The sequence below is a fragment of the Thunnus maccoyii genome, chromosome 1 (assembly GCF_910596095.1).
Source record: "Thunnus maccoyii chromosome 1, fThuMac1.1, whole genome shotgun sequence".
Lineage (NCBI taxonomy): Eukaryota > Metazoa > Chordata > Actinopteri > Scombriformes > Scombridae > Thunnus > Thunnus maccoyii.
The window spans coordinates 30,984,950-31,004,822 of NC_056533.1; the positions used below are offsets into that span (position 1 = coordinate 30,984,950).

The following is a 19,873-nucleotide window of genomic DNA, read 5'->3' on the forward strand; positions in this document are numbered from 1 at the left end:
ACTGGATAATAACAAGATTTAAATTGCAGTCTAGATGTGTGTGTGTGTGATTTCTGAATGAACCAAAAAAAAAACCCATAAAAAAAAAAACAAAATCAGACATTTTAACGTATCTAGGCCTGTTGTAGGAGAAGAAATGGATAATGTGAGGTGAGGGGAAAGTGAGTCTGTGTCATTCAGTCAGTCTGGGGGCGAGTGAAGCGTAGACAGGAGGAAGAGGGAAGGAGGGGGGGGGGGGCACAGCCGTGGTATTTTAAGGCCCGGCACTGACACAAATCCCCTCAGCGCAGACGAGGCAGTGGCAGCTCCCAGGGTCGTGTCGGCATAGCGATGGGCCAACCCCTCCCAGGCTTAGCATGCTGATACCTCCAAATGTCATCTCTAAAATGCTGGAGAAGTTTATTGCTCTTGAAACGCAGCCCAGAAAGCCTTGGCTCCTGCTCCGGGGTAGAGGGAACACAGAGGGGGCCCCTTTGGCCAAACACTGCAGCTCCATGCCAGTGCCCCCCCCCCTCCCAACCCACCCTCCACTCCACCCCCAAGCCTCTCACACACACACACACACACAGAGCAGCACTCCGACCCTGCAGTACACAGCAGGCTATTCCCCAAGCAGGTCCCACAGCTTCTTAAGCTCCCTAATAGATAAATAATACAGGCTGTTTGTGATAAATATTTGTCTCATGGATTATTTATGAAACACACATTACATCATTGTAGCATGGCGAGCATTGGCTTTAGCACAGGAGTTAAAAGCTGTTTGGCATCTGAATAGAAGAGAGGTCAGTGTGAAACGGATATTCCTGTATAAACATTTGAGAGATGTCTTTTTTTTTTTTTTTTTTTTTTTTTGCTGTATTTCTCCAACCCTGTCAGGGAGTTGAGAAGGGGAATATTGTATGAAAGGAGCACTTGGCTCTGTAGCTCACTTGCCAGCTATGCTTCCTTGCTCTTTTGAAGACCACCTGTCAGTGGCCTCATTGAAATGTTTTTACAAAGGCGAGCGGTGGCTGCTCTCTGTGAACTCCGCTATAGAAACTGTCCTTGAAATAAGAGTGAGCATTGTCAGGAGGCCTGTAGCTCTCTGCCAGGCCAATGAGCAAGAAGATGGAGTGAAAAATCAATCACAAAGGACCGACTTCTGTTAACAGTAGAGGACATACTGAAAAGAAAAGAACCAAAGTGATTCGCCTTTTTTCTTTTTCTAGCCTGCTCTTTTGTAGATTTTACATTTGCAAAATTGTATTTTTCCACCTTACCAAGCCAGTCTTTACCCTCATCAGTGTGCACTACGCAAGAGTGGAAGTGACCAATTTCCAGGGAGAGAATGAACATGTAAAGAATTCACCACTGTTTTGGAAATGACACTGTAAAAAAAAGTTAAGATAAAGATGACTCGCCATTCTTTGAGGGAGGAGGCTTGTCTTGTTAGTCACAAATATAGTCCTCGGTTGGTGTTACAAGATGGCGCCTTAGTGAACCCAAATCCCTTAAGAGAGACTTGGTTCCTATTCTTATTGGCCGACAACTGCATTTTTTCAAGCACTTAAATGGTCCTGAAACGTAAATCATATGCCTGGAGGAATTGTAGGCTTTGCCAGTGGTTGTCATAAGATATCATGTTTGCTATATACACGTCAACGAGAGCTTGAGTAATGTGCCTTTGGCAGACCTGTCTCTTAATCTCAGCACCATCTCCTTTAAGGAAAAACACCAGAGGGTTTGTTTTAACAGAGATTGTAGATTTACCCAGATGGCATTTAAGGAAACTGCTCCTAGACTCACTACAAATTATTTACTGTACGAAATGCATGTATATGTTTGATAGAGATGTCTTTAGGCTGATACATGCATGCCGGCTGTTTGGTGATCTACTCCCACTGTAAGAGTAAACATGTACTGATGTTTTTTTGTGGAGGGAGAAACTGCTGCATGCGGCTGATAATGCTGCGACGATGTGGAAAGCATACTAATGCTCTCCTCCTTTGCCTCTCAGTGGTATGAGAGAATTGACCTTCTCACAGGCTGTTATTCTTGCCAGTGAGAGTGACTTCGCACTTTTACCTCTTATGAACCGGAATGCACCCTGAAATTTTCAGATAGGGCTCACTCGAATGCTATAAAATCATCATCCGTACCTTTGTTAGTCATTTAAAACCCTTTCCTGTATGACTTAGGTCTGGAATTTTTATGGCAGGTTATACCGTTTTTCTTTTTCTTTGTACTTCAATTTCCTTTGCTCTGGAAGCATGGCTGCATTTTCTAGATTATTCGATTGTTTGATCTATAAAATGTCAGAAAATAGTTAAAAACACCCATTACAATTTCCCAAAATCCAAAGCGTCTTCACTTATTTTGTGCAACTACCAAGTCTGAAAGATAGTCAGTCAGATAAGACAAAGAAAAGCAACAAATCTTGAGCTTGAATCGGCATATATTTGGCTTTTCTGCTTGAAAAAATGACTCAAACAGTTAATAGATTATCAAAAAGGTTGCTGTGTAATTTTATGTCAGTCAACAAACCAATAAATGAACTAATCATTTCAGCTCTGCAATGTAGCTTTCACTATTACTCACAAATTAACATAATAGTTAAATAAAAAAAGCCAAATTCCACTGCATAACCACCATCTCCAGTGCCATACGTGACTCATGAAATTTGTCCTAAATTCCTGTCTGCTCAGGTTTTAAGATAGGGTCTCTTTAGGACTTTGTACTCTGACACTGACGTAACCGGACAAGCTCGGCTTCATTTTATGCACCATGAGTGCAGAAACACTCTTAAAATGGACTGTTGGAAACATGCTCAGACACTTGAATGCTCAAACGCTTCATTTATCAATGTTACAGTTATTGCTCATGGCAGCACCCGGCTATCTTTTATCTTCTCTCCGTAATGAATACTGACACTATTTTTCTCATTGTTCTCACTTTGTCTACATGCAACATTGATGAGCAGCTCTTTTATTGCAGGGAAAATGTGAATAAGAAAAGAGCAGGATTACAAACTTTGTCAATAATTACATTAGTATGTGACTGTGTAGAAAAAGGGGATAATTGCAAGTGTTTGTAATGGTTCACACGAGTAATTTCGCCTTGTTTAAATCAGAAATGTCTGCTGCACATTTAGGGGCGTGTAGGAGCCTTTAATGTGGCATCTGCGAGAATAGTCGTATAATGTCACACCCGATCATTACGCAGAAGCGAGCTCCCATTTTCAAAGATATCAAAGCTGTTTTGACAAGGTCAGTCAGTGAAAATGCCATTAACCCCACTGAATTCCTGTTGAGTCGGAGCAGAGCAGAGGTCAGCCAGTGAACCCGAGGCCCTCGCAGACTTCACCAGCAGCAGAGGACCCGATATTTTGGCCCTACTGCAAACCTAATGAAATGTGTTAAAGAGGGAGGAGGGGGAGGTTAGGGCTGGAGGGGGAGGCAGTCACCCATTGTTTGAGTAATCCTATACAAGTACGTGGTGGAGTTTGGTGCCTAAGGAGGGGTGCCATTTGTTGTTCGACAGCATTGAAAGGAAATGAGTGGTAAAATTACAGGCCAATTCCTCTCATTAATGTGGGCTTCACTCAGCTGTCCTGAGTGACCCTAATAAGGCTGTCAAAAAGGGGGGGGCGGGGGGGTGCAGGAAAGTGGGTTTTGCGCCAAATCACTCCGACCCTTTCCTTCACCCCGCAGCAGCCCTCCTCTAGAAAACAAATCCCAAATGAACTGCAGTTTCAAAGATCAAGTTTTATTTTTTGATCTTTGAACTCCAATGTGTTTCTTGTGAAGAAACAAATCCAGTGAGTAAAGAGAGATCATGGCTCACACAAACACTTACATGTAACTCCCTGTGTGCAAACAAATGCTCAGGCATCGAAAGTCATCTCAGTTTCTCGTGTTATTTGCTTCCTGCCACGGGGAAATTTGTTTGGGTTGTTTTGTCAAGGGCTTTTCGTGTCTAGACAGACCTGACATTGACATCTTTGTCCTGAAAGCTTGAAAATTACTCCTTGGATGAAAGTGTGCGGATTAATTCAAATGGATTTCACCATTGAAACTTAATCTTTTCTTTTTGTACCCTTGAGCATATTTTTGAAGATATTGCCAAGAAATCCTGTAGATTCCCCTACTGTCAAGACATTATTTAGTCCAATCAAAACAATGTGTTGTACATTTTGTCAAATGCCACACATGTCAAAAGTAGATTGTGCATAGAACAAAGAATAAACTACAACAAACATACTCTACATTAACTTCAGCAAAGTAGAACTTGAGTAAAGTAGAACTGTAAAAAGGTTTCCTGGCCTCTCTTAGTCAAAGCATCCTATCATTTTTTTCCCCAAGTAGACTCGTGGGTGTGCAATCAACATATCAAATCAATGTTTAATAACTCACTATCAACACAATCATTGTTTAATGAAGAGAAAATGTCATCTACACAAGGTACGTTTTTGATTAAAAAAATATGTCTACTTGTGTATGCAGTAGGGCAGAAATGATTGTTGTTCTCGGCTGTGCTTCGAAAGAATTATTATCTCCAGAAGATAATCAAATAAGACTTTGTGGAGTAAAACTATGTGGCCTGGAAATTGAATATCCAAGCTCTGATTCAAGTTCCTAAGAGTCAGCAATGAAAACCCTTTTCACTTGTAAAAAAGAGAATTTTAATAGACCTAATATTGTAACCCAGCCAGAGATGAGCACTATTTTATGATAAGTGGGCCTGTCAACTCAGTTTCTGTAAGATATGCAGCATCTGCACACTGTTAAGCCTTAAACAGGATAGATTATTCTTTCTTTTTAAAGCAAATTAATTACTATATTACAATATTTTGAGTCAGTAACCATTTCTTGTTGTTGTTGTTGTTTTTTTTAGCAGCATTTCCATTTGAGTTAAGATGCGGAACGATTTTCTTGAATGTCCTTGTGATGTCCCACATAAGGTCCAAGGGAAGGATGTTATTAGCATTCAGAGAAAGTATTGCAGAGATCTGGGGTGACCAGAAGCCAAGGACCACTCTGACAGCATTACGGAGTTCCTTGGTTACAACATTGGTGGGTAGTGAGAAGGAAACCACTCCTAGGGAAGCAAGACTAGGTCAAAACCTAGTATGTGTATCTAGTATACATGGACCGTGTATGAAATAGAGGTGTAACAGTATACAAAATTCATGGTTCAGCAGTACAGCAGAAAAAAAGAGACATTTTGGTCTTTTTATTTTAAAAAATACAAATGTCCAACAATGGCTCATTGGCCATAACTAGTGCTGAAACAGTTTAGTTGTGCTGCAGTGGAAAAAGGAAAACAACCTTTCTGTTTCCTGCAGGGAGTCAGGACACCTGCTGACTGCTGTTTCATGCTAATTTATGGTCCACCTGTATATAAAGTAGTTGAAACTATCTCTACCTCCAGCAGCTACAACAGTAACATGCTGTTCACACACAGTGATGCTTCAGTATTAATAATCTAATGATGTCATATATAATAATATATCAGTCAGAGGAACCAAACCACTACTTTAACTTTAATGCTTTTTAACTACATTCCTCTCTCTCAGAACTGGTTCTTACGATGTGCCGTCTGACTACATCAGAATTAAATGTGTTATTCTGAACAGCTTCACTAAAAGGCGGAGTGAAAAGCTGACCGTCACAGAGAGGGGAGGGAGACGGGGGACAAACGGTATTGTTTCACTTCAGAGATAACGGAGCATATTTTAATAGTAGTGTTGCACTCGGTCAGTGTTATGGGTCTGTCGTTTATCACTCTGACGGCAGCGACACTACAGGTTAACCAAGGTAATCAGGCTACCTCGGCTAAGCCGGCTAGCATACATCCATGAGCATGCTAGTGGTGCGTTGCCAAAACATTCTGGGTGGAACTCGCACTCGAGAATTATTGTTCCGCATTTTTGGAGTAAGTGGATTATTAAACTATTTAGACAATAATTGTCATGGTCACGGAGCGTATTCTTCATACGACTGAAGGCACCGGACTGCAGCCTCCGTACTGTGGCGGTTCGAGACTAATACACGTACCGTTAAACCCCTAATATGAAACACTGGAAGGCTTTTCATTTGAAACTGATACGGGAAGTGGCGGCATTCAGCCGACCAATGGTGTAAATTCATCACTCAGCTACTCAGTCAGACAGTCAGTTGCGGTTATGGCGCTGGTTCCACTGTTGTGGTCCAGCCAAAAAATAACATGACAGCAAGTATAGAGTCTACAAAAAGGCATGTCAAAGATTCTGAGCATGAAGCAACAAATATACTATGATGAAGTGTAAACTAAGCCTTATAATCTTGACTATTACAGGGTTTTCTGTAGCATATCCATGTTTTACGGTATAATATAGTAATTACATTTTATAGGATGCTGGATGACTGGGGTGTTTACTTACCTTTTGCCACTGATGGCACAAAAAGTATTTATGGCCAATCAACTATGACCTATGAAGAGTGGAAATGATGTTTATGAATCGATGCTCAATTGATTACAGCAACTCTGCTCCCACCATCATATTTATGAAGCAAAGTGTTTCCAAGCCTGTGCTACGGGCTGCTTTTCACTGGCAGACACCAGAGAGTTATAGTTGTGGGAAGTACAGGACTGTTTCTAAGGAGAACCCAGTACAAAGCGCCCATGATGTCAGATTGGGGCAAAGATTTATGTTCCAACAGGAGAGTGATCCTTATCAGACAAGATAAATACGTCATGGAATTTTTTCAGAACAAGATTGTAGAAGTCCTTGATAGCTGAGTCAACGCTCAGACCTGAGTCATGTTGGAAAATCTTTGCAGTGGGTTGAAGGTGTTTTGTGAGATACTCCTCATTCAGCTTGACTGGGCTTGAGTGAATCTGTGGGAAGAATTAGAGCAAATCGGAAAATCTAGATGTGCCCCAACAGCTATGTATACAAGAAAACTCAAAAGCTCTTTGTGGTGGTTTAAATAACAACTTCGACATCTTTCATTTCCAGTATATTTCCCAAAAAAGCTTGTCATGCTTTGCCATTATGAGTCTTTATAATGTTACAAAAACTTGCCATAAGATGCAACATCCATTACAATTGATTGCAATAAATCTACACTTAAAATAATCTACACTTACTTAATAAAATAGATTAGCTTGCTTGTACTCATAAGTATGAAAATTGGAATCCTTAAATAAATAGTCTAACATTTTGGGTAATACACTTTCTTAGCATGAATTAGATGGTATCAATCTTCTCATCAAGCTCCCAGCAAGGAAGCAAAAAAAGCGCATTTTCCCAAAATGTCAAATTATTCCTTGAAGACCTTTTTGATTAGTGCTGGTATGTGTAACCCTAAAATCCCATTCATGCACACCCATTTTCACAGCTGACATACAAACCGAACGCTAATTCTAATTCTATCATTTCTAAACCCCCCCCCCCCTTGCTAGAGAAAGCAGGGAAGACTATATCCTGCACATCATGAAAGGCTAGTCATTCAGTTGCCCTCCCTTGATTTACATCCTGCCACGACCAGCTGCCAGAGCCATTTTGTGTTGGAGTGTTTGGAGAGCCTAGGGGGCGGGCTGTTGAAGGCGTTTTAGAAAAGGTCTGGGTTCTTTTAATGTGACAGAAATCTGAACTCGAGGACCTCTCCACTAGCCTGCACACACACACACACACACACACACACACAAACGACATTTGCAGTTGGATCTAGCCTTGACCAAGCACTCATGTTTTCAGGCCATAGAGTGAAGGAAGAGACTTGTGGCCAAGTGTCAGCAGGTTCCTGTAAACATATATAAATGCCTTATACACTTGCTGCTTTATGCCAGAGGCAGCAAGAGAAAAATGAGGTCTGAACTGTGACTTGTGTGTGGGAGGGAAAAAGATTGTAAGCCGGGGATGGTTATACCATTGAAAAGAGGAAATGAGGGTGAGGGTGAAGGAGAGAGGGAAAATGGGGTGAGCGAGAGAGGTTTCCTAAGCTAATAAAATGCTCGGAGGAATGGAAGCTGCCAGCCAGCATTCCTGTGCCATTAGATAAGTTAGCTCACTGCAGCCTCCAGTTTCTCTGCAGTGCTGAAGTGGCAAGCTGAGGTCACCATCGCAGAGTGAGGGGGGGGATGGTAGGGGCAATAAATTCAGAATGTTTTTGTGCACGGTGGTTGCTCCTAATCCTCTGAAGCTGTTTGTTCAATGATTTACTTTTGAATTTTTGTGTAGAATGTGCAAATTATCATTCTTCTGCCCCTACCATGCTATCATTTTAAAATGGCCTTCAAGAGCAGCCATTCTGTGTTTTTGTTTTTGCATTAACATGAATTTTATGTATGGCAGTTAAATGTCTAAAGAGCAGGGTGTTGGTTTAGTAGTTTAGTACACATCTCTACACATGATTGTGACATTTCAATGACTTGCGAGCTGTTGCCAGAAGAACAGTATTTGGCGTCTTAAGAGGAAACATACTACATAGAGAGCTGTGTGATCTCACAGAACTAAGTTTAGATTTTAAATGCGAGATCAGGTATCACACTCTGCATAGGTTGGATTGTGCAGCTCACGCCGAGTGCTACCAAATTCACACCAGCCAAATGGCAACACAGAAGCGTCTAAGTGTGACAGATTGCAGCAATACCAGTGAAGTCAAGGAGCTTTTCTTGCACACTCAGTTACAGTCTGTCAAACTGAACTGTTCACACTGAATCAGTTGAACTCAGGAGCTTGTTGCTTGTTTTTAAGAAACCGTAGTAGTAGACCCACATTTTCCCCAAGGTGGTACATTTCGAGGCTGCAAAGCAAGATAGAGGACTGCAAAAAAATATTTGCCTCCAAATGATTATCCTTCAGGGAAATGTCCTGTACTGTGAGATGGCTTATTTAAATGGAAAGTGTTTAGTGAGTATTCTCTGGTAACCTCAGTGTGATCCCTCTTAATGGGACCTTCTGCCATACAGGTTGAACAATACTGACTGCAGCTGAGTGAGTTCCAAGTCCATTAAAAAGATATCAGTCAGTTTGCCCCTACGGCTTTACTTTGTGAAGAAGATTAAAAAGAATATTTGACTTGTATGACTGTTTTGCATATGACACCCTTTAGCAAAGATCAACGCATTGATGCAACAGCCATTTGGAAAAAGCTCTTCTTGCTCACATAGTGCAGACAGCTGAATATGAATCTCACTGTAAAACACTGGGGAATGTTGTGGTTGGGGAATGAACTGTGTTTTCTGTCTTACTTACATTACTGTAGTAGTTTTTTCCAGAAGTGTGAATGGCCTCTTTTCTTGCTCTTCTGACAGGCATGCTGGTGGTCAATGTTACTTGGAGAAACAAGACATATGTGGGCACCCTGTTGGACTGTACACGGCATGACTGGGCTCCACCTCGGTAAGCAACATTAGCCTGTTCAGTTTTTATCTCTCTCACAGAAAGCAAGGGGACGTAGTACGATTTAAATATGTATTATCTAATGTATATTTTAATCTGATGGTACATCATTTGTCTGGTGTCATCAAAACTAAGCCTGCTCGCAAAGATTTTGCTTACTGCACTCTACAGAGAATTTATTGTCACACATGTCAAGGTAGAAAAGAATATCGGTTCATGATTGCCTTGAATCATTGATGCGTTCACTCTATACAAGCTGCACTTGGTCTCTAACCTTTCCATTTTCTGTGTGATATGAATCTGCTGTAGTAGCACCCGTTCAAGGATATATAGCCTTATACACCAACGTGCCTGTGTACAGCTGGACCTTCCAAGTCCATGTTAGTCTTTATCTCAAGCCTGAGGAAGCAGGATTCATTGGCAAATGGCTGATGTCCCAGGAGGCAGTAGTGGAAATGGAAAGCTGCTCTAACAAGCTAGATTGCAGAATCCAATTATTGGACTAATAGCTTTCCTCAACACTGTATAACATTCTCTATCACAAAGGCTGCAATTTCTTAGATCAGTGGTATGTGGGCGGTAGCTTAAGGTGTTTGTAATTTCTGGGTATTTGCCTTTGTTATGCAAAATACACAGGTTGTGTAAAATACATTTCCCAGCACTTGCTTTGATTTAGAACACCTGCACCGTTTTTAAAAGTAAATATAAATCTATGTTTGGAATGCACTGTTAAGCGCAGTGGGGGAAAAAAAATCAAGATTAAAGCAGTGCTAATGGAAAACAAGGACAGGCTGTATCACACTAATGTATCACAGTATATCACAATAATGCTCAGTTAGTGAGGTTTGCACAGTAAGTGAGGTTCGTTGGGCTGTATTTGCACCGACATAGTCTTACAGTTTGCAGCACAACTACATTAGGGACATGCCATGAATAATTCAGAAAGCTTTCAAAGGACTGAATATAAACTTGGGCTTGTAATGAGTCTAAATTCCTCTACCACTGTCAGACTACGGATGTATTCACATCCCCTGCTGTGGCTGAAATTGTTTGGAGAGACTTGTAGAGGAAGCTGTGAGTCATACCAGCCCGGTGTCTCTCTTTGTCACAGATTGCTAACCTTCACTGCCGTGCAGAAAGATAATAACATTACTGTTATGGAGAGATAAGGCCAAACAGCAATTTTAAGTATTTGAATGACTACATGTTTTGATTACAAAGCAGCTGGAATGTTCACTGATGTCTTTTCAGATGTTTACATGTCATTCATTTTGAAAGTCATGTTGCTTTGTTTAGAGTGCTTACTTACTTAACAGTGCACAAAATATCTGATCAGTATGTTATGAGAGTACAGGAACAGAACAATGATGTCTATATTTTCATATCATTGCCTTTGTTAATTATGGATGTGAGACTCAAAGGGATTTAAACCCCCTAGTACTGTCATCATTGGCATTACTGTTATGACTCATTTTATGTTTTCTGAAATTGTGAGACGAGTAATTATGGCATGTTATTTGGCACACCAATGCAGTTAACAACAGTGTATGTGTGACTCCCAGTGAAAATATACAAAAAACCTTGTAAAAAACTAACTTTAGAAAGGATATGGTCTAGCATAGAAGTAACCACTGCTATTTGTGCAGTAATCATAAAGTCTTGTACATATGCCATAAGTAGAGGTTTAAAAAAATGTCTTCAAAAGCATAGGTATGTAGGCTGCTAGATCATTGGTTTCAGTTTGTTTTTCACCTAGCAGATAATGAGGGTAAATTTAGTTTGCACAGTAGGAGTGAATCTCATCTGAACCGTCAAGGTACAAGCGTATTTAACATAAGATTACTTGTCATTTTGATTACACACATCCAGTACAGTAATTATGCAACTTCTAAAAACTATTAACTGCACAGTGGTGATTTAGGCGTGTGATAGTAAGGGAGTAAAATACTTATTGTTGTTTTATCTTTGTACTTGTTAAGATCAATTTGTTTGTCTATTATAGTAACCGTGATTTAATGTTGTAGAATAAGAAAAATGAAAAAGACAGAGGGGGTAAATAGTTATTTTAGGCGCTGTGTTATTCAGCTCTAACAGAAATGTTAATTTAAAAATGAATGGGTAATTGAATTTCCATTGTATCATTTCAGAATCTAAACTAAAGCACTTATTTGTTTTGAAATCAGCCATTGGTACTGTGACATCACTAATTCTTTTACATAATTTTCGCCACTACTGCAGGTTTTGTGAATCCCCTACAAGTGATCTGGAGATGAGGAATGGTCGTGGTCGAGGTAAGCGAATGAGACCGAATAGCAACACCCCTATCAATGAGAACAGCAACTCATCTGACAACAAGGGCACCACCAACAACAAGACGCGTGCTGCCTCTAACAGCAAGGGCCGAAGGGGCAGCCAGACGCCATCAGAACGCCGCACCCCACCCAACAGCAACACAGAGGACATCAAAGCCAGTCCCTCATCAGCTGGAAAACGCAAGACCAAACCAGCCTCAGATATGGAGCCCAATTCCAGCTCAGAGGACACCAAAGGCAACAAACGTATGCGGACAAACTCCAACAGTGGAGGGGTGGGGCCAACAGGTCTTCCCATTCCTTCTATTAAGACTGAGCCACTTCCACCTCCTCTTGATCGCACCTGCCCCTCACCTGTTCTTATTGACTGCCCACACCCCAACTGCAACAAGAAGTACAAGCACATCAATGGTCTCAAGTACCACCAAGCCCGTGCCCACAATGATGATGACATAAAGTTGGAATTAGATGGAGACAGTGAATATGGAGAGGACTCGACTCTTCACCCTGAACCAGGGAACTGTAATGGGGCATCGATCTCTCAGAAAGGATGCTTGTCTCCAGCACGTTCAGTTACTCCAAAAGGCAGGAACTTTGATGCTCAAAGTCCTTCCCCATCTCCTGGCAAGTTTGGTTCAAAGCAAAGTAAAAAGAAAATTGCAGAGACAGATCCAGAAACAGGAGGTACACCAATGGATGGATGTGAAGATGGACCATGCCTCACTGATGAGGCCAGTAACGATGGTATAGATGATAAGAGGGGATCAGACAAGTCCAAAAAGGGCACAAAGGCTGATAAAATGGCTCAGAAAAATATGAAATCACCACGACCCATTGGCCCTGGCTCTGCAGCATCCCAGCAGATGTATTCTTTTCCTCCTGGAAACCCAAATTCTTCCCCAGGGCTTACCCCAATGATACAAGGAATCCCTAAAAGTCCCCAAATGAAAGGTACACTGCCTAAACCCCCTGCCATTGGAGATCCTGCCTCAAGTAGCTCCAAAGACAAAAAGAAGAAAGACAAGAAGAAAAAAGATGGTGGGAAGGAGGCTGACAGCCCTAAGCCTCCGGGAAAGGGAGGAAAACTGGAGGAAGGAAAGCTACCATATTCTGAACCTTGTGATCAAGTGAATAAGGGGGAAGGACTCCTTAATGGTTCCTCAGACCCTCATCAAAGTCGCTTGGCTAGCATCAAGGCTGAGGCTGACAAGATTTACAGCTTTTCTGACAATGCCCCTAGCCCATCCATTGGTGTAGCCAGTCGGATAGATGGCAGTGGGATGCCACAACCTCTCACACCACTTCACATGGTGAACCAGAATGGTGCTGACAACTCCTCAGTCAAAACCAACAGCCCAGCATATTCAGACATCTCAGATGCTGGTGAGGATGGTGAAGGGAAACAAGAAGGTGTCAAAGCCAGGACAGAGGACCAAGCCATCAGGGAAAGTGTCAAAAAAGCACTCTTTCCAAACCAGGCACCCAACAAAGAATCCCCATACTATCCCAGCTATGACTCGTATTACTCCCCCAATTACGTCAACCCCAGCCCTGGTGGGCCTAATCCAGGTACGCCTGTGGCTGAAAGTCAGGTTAAGATCAAAAGGGATGATGACCAGGACCAAGGTGAGGAAAAAGTCAAGGTTGAGGTGCATGAAGACCGCAAACCTGACAGCAGTGCTCCTGGCCAGCAGCAGCCGCAACAGCAACCCTCAGTCATCCAACAGCGATCCAACATGTACATGCAACCTCTTTACTACAACCAGTATGCCTATGTCCCCCCATACGCATACCATCCTGATCAGGCCTACCATAACCACTTGATGAATACCAACCCTGCCTATCGACAACAGTACGAGGAGCGACAGCGACAGATGGCGGAACAGCATCGTGCAGCTGAGAAAAAGTCTGACGTAGCCATAAAGGAACGTGAAGCTTCCATGAAAGAGGATTGGAAACAAAAGAGCCCAATGCCACCCAGCCTCTCCAAAGCCCCAAGTCAGTCTGATCTTGGTAAGACACCGCAGCCCCCAAGCAAATCCAGGGACTCGCCCTCTGAGCCCTCCTCCAAATCCATGATTAAGGGGGAGGACCCAAAGTCCCAGCAAGCTGAGGGGCTAAAGATGAAGCTGACAGAAGGGGGCCACCATGGAAAGGAAGACTCAAAGCAAGCACTGGAGTCCAGAGGTCAGGCTGGAATGGAGCAGGCCATGTGGTACAGACAGGTAAACACAATTTTACAATACCAGTGCTGCTTGTGTCACTGTTATGAGATTGTTTTAGGTTATTTCAATATGTAGATTAAAATTATGTGCTGACTTGGAACTTCTTTCCCAACCAATAGCAGTACCCAGAGAGCCAGAAGCCCCAAGTGGAGGACGAACACCAGCAACAACAACCTCGATGGAAAGACGAAAGGGACAGAGAACGGGAACGTGATCGGAAATTAAAGGATGATAGGCCCAGACCCAAGGACAGTCAAAGTGGGCCCAAGGAGGACTGCAAAGAAAGTACTGATCCCAGAATCACTGCTGAGGACCACCGGGCCATGAGCAAAGACTCTCGTTCTAATCCCCACATGCAGTTCTCATCACCACTAGCACAGCACCAAGGCTACATGCCCTACATGCATGGTTATCCCTATGGACAAGGCTATGACCCCAACCACCCTGGATACAGGGGCATGCCTTCAGTCATGATGCAGAACTACCCAGGTATGACATTTCATTAACTTGGAATTTATGTAAATGTTTTCAGTACACTCCTAATGAAAAACAGAATATGAAAAATAATTTGTTTGTTGTCCACCATTCTTCAAGTTTCTTCAAACTAAACCTGGTGTAAGTCATCAGTATTGCTCCTCTGGTTTCTTCCAATTTAATACTGGCTAGGCTACCATGACCACTGATTTTGAATAGAGATTTTACTGTTGACCAGAACTATGTTTTGAGGTGTTATAATATAATATAATATAATATAATATAATATAATATAATATAATATAATATATAAAATTGACAAACAGGCAGTGACTCCAAAGATTTCTTATTGCTTAAAGCAAAACTGTATGTCAACCCCAGCAGGAACAATGCAATTTGAAGCAATTTTTGTGTTGTGCAAGAAATGGCAGTAATTTTAAAAAATTATAAAGCTGCAGGAAATTATTATCATTTGGCAGATCTTGTTGGGGACAAGACAGGGCGCCAAAATGTCCTCTATGCAAGGAAAACCTTGATTTTTGGCCTGCAGTGTTGCCAACCACATTTTAATATTTACAGTCCATGTTTTCATTTTCAACATCAAAATAATCCGATGTGGAAAAAAAATATGCTTGTAGTGGACTTTGTAACTGCTGGTACCTAGAAAAAGCCACAATGGGTGAGCAATAGGAAATTTTGTACAGGAATCAAAATGGACTTGTTGGCAACACATTCAACTGATGTGAGCATGAATGAATAATTAGTCATCAGACTTCTATCACATATAAACCTGAATTTGAACCACCACTTCTCTTCATCACTCATAGGTTCTTACCTACCTGCAGGCTACCCGTTTTCTCCATACGGCAGTAAAATAGCCGGAGGTGAGGAAGGCGGTGACAAATCTCGCGCTAGCCCCACTGTCACCAAAACGGCAACGGACTCCAAAGCCCTGGATATCCTGCATCAGCACGCCAGCCAATACAAAAGCAAATCTCCCACAGTAGGTGACAAGCCGCCCCATGATAGGGAGAGGGAGCAGGACAGAGGAGCTGGTGGAGACAGAGATCGGGAAAGGGAGCGTGAGAGGGAAAGAGAAAGAGACGTGGACCGGCCGCGCTCCTCGCCCTCCCAGCGCATCATGCCCTCTCACCACCACCTGGGATACCCCCTGCTCTCAGGGCAATATGACCTTTCCTATGCCACAGGTCAGTCCGTCCTCAGTCATCCCATCTCTGCTGTTTGACAGTAGATTGACTACGCTAAATGTGATACTGTTGTTGCATAGTTAATGAAGTACTAGTCATGCAGAGTAGATAAATGCTGGTTACTTAAATATGAAAAAGGCCCACATTCTAGAGTGCTCAACTTGCTGTAATTAGATGCAGACTGTTAAATTATGGCTGACGACCAATCAGTAATCTAAATTCAGAATCTAAACAGGAAATTTAACTGATAGCCATACATTTTCCAACTCGCCATAGGTCTCTCCTCATCAGCTATTGTTGCCAGTCAACAAGCAGCAACCCCCTCCCTCTACCCGCCAGCACGGAGGTGAGAACGGTAAGACCCCCTTAGCTGGAGAGACGGGAAAAAGACTGACAGTAAAACAAAACACAAGCCTACAGGGACACATAGGTAAAGTGACAGCAGTGTTTGCAAATCAGACAAATGCAGGTGGTAGGCACAGTGCTGTACATAAACAGAAATATCAAAGCAAATAGTTATGAGTACTGACACAGATGTACAATGTTCTGTAAAAATATAACATTGTGTTTCTTTGTCCTGGGTTTATTTGATTTGAAGTGAAAAGAACACACTGCTCCACTCTCTCCTTCCATTTATGTTGCAGACTCAGAGGCAGCGACCTGTGAAAAAATTCCTGGCCAAACAAATCTCTTATTACTCTGCTGCAATCTAGCACAATATGCAGTGCAGCATTTAGCCCCTCAGCTCATCCATCCTAAGTAGGTCCTCTGAGGACAAGTGGATCACAGTGTTGATAATAGAGACGTGGAATGAGCCCGCCAAGACACAAAACCAGTGCAGCCTGCACTGACATCTAGTGGCAATGTTTGTAAATTACAACTGAATGATGTTATAACTAAATGTTACTCACAGGTCATGCAAATTGCCAAAGTTTATAGAAGTGTGAAAGGCATTACCCTTTTATTTATTTATTTATTTTATGTAGATAAATACATGAACATGTAATAAATAAGTTTTGTTTCTGTCTTTCACAGGGAAACCTGACCGTCACACCTCAACCCTGCAAAGATTCATGTGACTGGCTCACATGAGAAAAGGATCTCCCGGGTGTTACCTTTTAGACATCAGTTGAATGGTGTTTCTATCTTTATTTTTAGTTCTTCTGCCCCGAGGCTAGGCAGATTGTCGTCTTTTTTTTTTTTTTCCCCCTCCCCTCGTAAATGACCCTAAATTCTCAAACCTTGGACTATAACAGGACTGATATACCAGGTTCAAAGCCATCACTCTGCCCCATCATGCAGAGGAAACACCAACCCGCTGATTATCTAGTCTTTGCACTGTCAACAAATACAATGCAAAAAGAGACTATTGGACTGCCAGAACAGCTTTTTTTGTTGTTGTTCTTTTTTTTTTTTCTTTTTTCTTTGACTGCATTGTTTTTTGTCACACGCAGAAAGAAATTGGCTGGGGATTTTGGGAAGTTGGGTGGCTGATGGGAAAGGGGAGTTAAACTAAATTAAAGACTGATGAAAAAAAGTGAATCATACTGAAATGATTTCAACTCTATGTCTTTGGCTTATTGTATGCCGTGAAGCAACAGTATATCCTTAACTTGACAAATGTTTGGCTATATTTCATGGGGAGAGGGAATATGGCAACAGCTGCTTTCTTCAGAGACTTGAGAGCCTGAGACTGAAGTTTTCATTTTCCATCATCATTGTTAATTCCCCATCCTCTTTGAACCCTCAGTTCTTGTTTCAGGGATGATGTCGCCATGTTTTGCGAAGGGACCGCATACACCTCAATGGAGAATAAACACTATTCATGTTTTCTTTTTTTTTTTCAATATTACTTTAGTTCAGTACTCTACTCCATATCATTGTGTTCATCTTTGAATGTCTAATGCTGGTGTTAGTGCTGTCTCACCTCACACTGAAATTCTGTCTTTACACTCACACAAAACGGTGAAGCCACATTAGCAAGCAATGAATTCACAGGGCGTTGTTACCACTGCTCTCGGCCACATGTGGGGGGAGGGGGGGGGGGGGCGGTTCGGTGTTTTACTATAAGATTGTGCTTCAATTCATCAAGTTTGATTGTTTTCTGTAATGTGAAAGTTCACTCGTGTAGTTTTCTGCTGTAATATAGACTTTTAGCCTAAGTTTATGTGCATAAATGTTTATATTTATCCCAGCACGCAACTGTTTAAGAAAATGTCACTGTAAAATAGCATCCGGCCATAACAACTTTTAACATTTTGTGCTCAGATCATGGCTGCAGTACTTCATCTTCACCCCAGCTTTGATGGACTTGCAGCAAATTTTTATTTAATTCACTTGACCTCAAGGTTTTTCAACACATCACAATGTTGGCTCACATCTCCATTCATCCCAACATGCAGTGAGCAATTACTCTGGTTGCAGACCTCTGGATCGCTGCCTACATCAGATTTTTTTTTTCCCCCTCAGTGATTCAGAGGAACTTCATTCTGATTGCAAAATTGTGGCTTGCTCATGTGGCTTCACCATAACACACATTCACCTCAGATGGTTGTGGTTTTCTTACAAGCGGCTAGGTTTGGATCAGTCCAAAACTGAGCCAATGAGTCTCATACCTTGGACGTCTTTCTCTTTTTCAGTCGCTGCCTGTGCTGTAAAATCAACTCTTGGCACATTAAACATACTGTAAGTGCAAGAAATGGCCCAAAAATCCTTTCAGCTGTTGTTGTTACAGAACAAACACGAACCACTCAGATGCAGGGAATGAACTCAGCAAGAAAGAAGGGTGAGCTAAGTGAAAAAGCCTGAAGCGAAAGCTAAAATGGTAAACTGGGGGAAATGGGACCTTCATCACGCACACATGACTGAAGTAAGGAAGGCTCAAAGTTGCCCAATCAGCTGAAAAGAAGCACATTGCTCTCAGCTTTCATTTGGGCCTCACATTGATGGTGCCACTCTGTAAACTCAAACAAGTATGGTTAACTTTCAAATCGGCCCAAAAACTGTCAACATGGTCACGCAGTAAATGGCCGTTTCCAACAGAGGTCCCTCTTGGCTTTAAATTATTTTTCAGTTCTCTTATACCTCAGGGGTTGTAAGTGAAATTTTATCCATATGCTATTTGCATTGATTTGAGAGAGCTTCTGTTTATGGGTGTGACAAAAAGGCACATTTTTTGCTCTGAGCTGGATGTGCTGTTGTTGATTATGAAATGATTAATTGGCTCAGGATAGGGAATTGTTAAAGTTTTTATGCCATGTGGGTCTTACGTTCCTCTAAAGCATTGTAATGAGAGTGGGATATTGACCGTGTTGTCATTAAATTAAATTTTATTAATTTTTTGGTTTTACAATCACTTTTAATGTTCCCATTGTTGTTGTTTTTTTTTCTCATTTAATACTGTTTGTGATCAAGTCAGTAAACCACCAGTTAATCCCATGTCTAATGCCCTCTGAAGTTGGATGTTACACCAGTTTGATGAGACACTACTCATGAATACAAAACTGCAGCTCTTGATTTCGGGGTTCTTGGACATTCCAAGTAAATAAGTTGCCAGTTTCTCGTCCCACGGATTTTGCAAGATGGTATATCTTTGACTGTTGCGCATTTTAAAGAAGAATGACTGACATGAATAAGCTGAATGTGGTGGTGTTTGACTTGTACTTAATCTGTAAGGGTAATCTAGGCAGCTGTGATGTTGTCATTAAAGTCAGTGGGTTTTAGTACCAGCAGACTGCATACATATAGTTTTATCAGACAATGGTTGTGACAAGTGCATTTGTTCTCTCCGAGAGTAGTAATGTTATCTCAGTAGTAAGCAAAGCCCAGTGAAAATCATATATACTAAAGTGTATGAAAAGCCAGAAAAGTAATGTTTGCTATCAACATATTGGAAAGTGCTTGGCTCTTGTATTTTGCAGGACTGTATTTGTTTCATGGTGAAGAGTATATTTATTGGCCAGCAGTTGTCTCAATTGGTGCCTATTTGAACATTCTTCTGTGAAAACACAGAGACACTTGCTCGTTTGTCCTTTCCTGACCCACCTACTGTCACACAAAGACCCCCCCCTAAAGCGCCGCTACTGGTGCTTGCAAGGATGTTTACAAAGTCTTCATTTTCTTTCTGTGTGAGAAATTCAGAACTCTTCCCCCCCCGCTCCACCTTTCTCCCTCCCTTCAGGAGTTTGTGTAAAGTGTACATTACCATGGTTCTTTTTTATACAATACTCTGTAACTTGCCTTTGTAAATTTGGGCTGGAAAAAAATAAATCTTTTTATGAGACAATC

At 41.7% G+C, this 19,873-nt stretch overlaps 1 protein-coding gene across 2 annotated transcripts in view; it reads left to right on the forward strand.

The window, feature by feature from the left end:
- LOC121895035 (zinc finger protein 609-like) overlaps window positions 1-19,873 on the forward strand; it is a 79,523-nt gene extending 59,650 nt beyond the window's left edge. The window contains exons 4-9 of one of the 2 annotated variants that reach the window (XM_042407835.1): window positions 9,280-9,367; window positions 11,606-13,904; window positions 14,024-14,393; window positions 15,206-15,586; window positions 15,863-15,941; window positions 16,622-19,873. In XM_042407835.1, the coding sequence (XP_042263769.1) occupies window positions 9,280-9,367; window positions 11,606-13,904; window positions 14,024-14,393; window positions 15,206-15,586; window positions 15,863-15,936 (3,212 nt within the window). In that variant the 3' untranslated portion in view covers window positions 15,937-15,941; window positions 16,622-19,873. The remainder of the gene's footprint in view (window positions 1-9,279; window positions 9,368-11,605; window positions 13,905-14,023; window positions 14,394-15,205; window positions 15,587-15,862; window positions 15,942-16,621) is intronic. The other variant, XM_042407844.1, reaches the window with a different exon arrangement.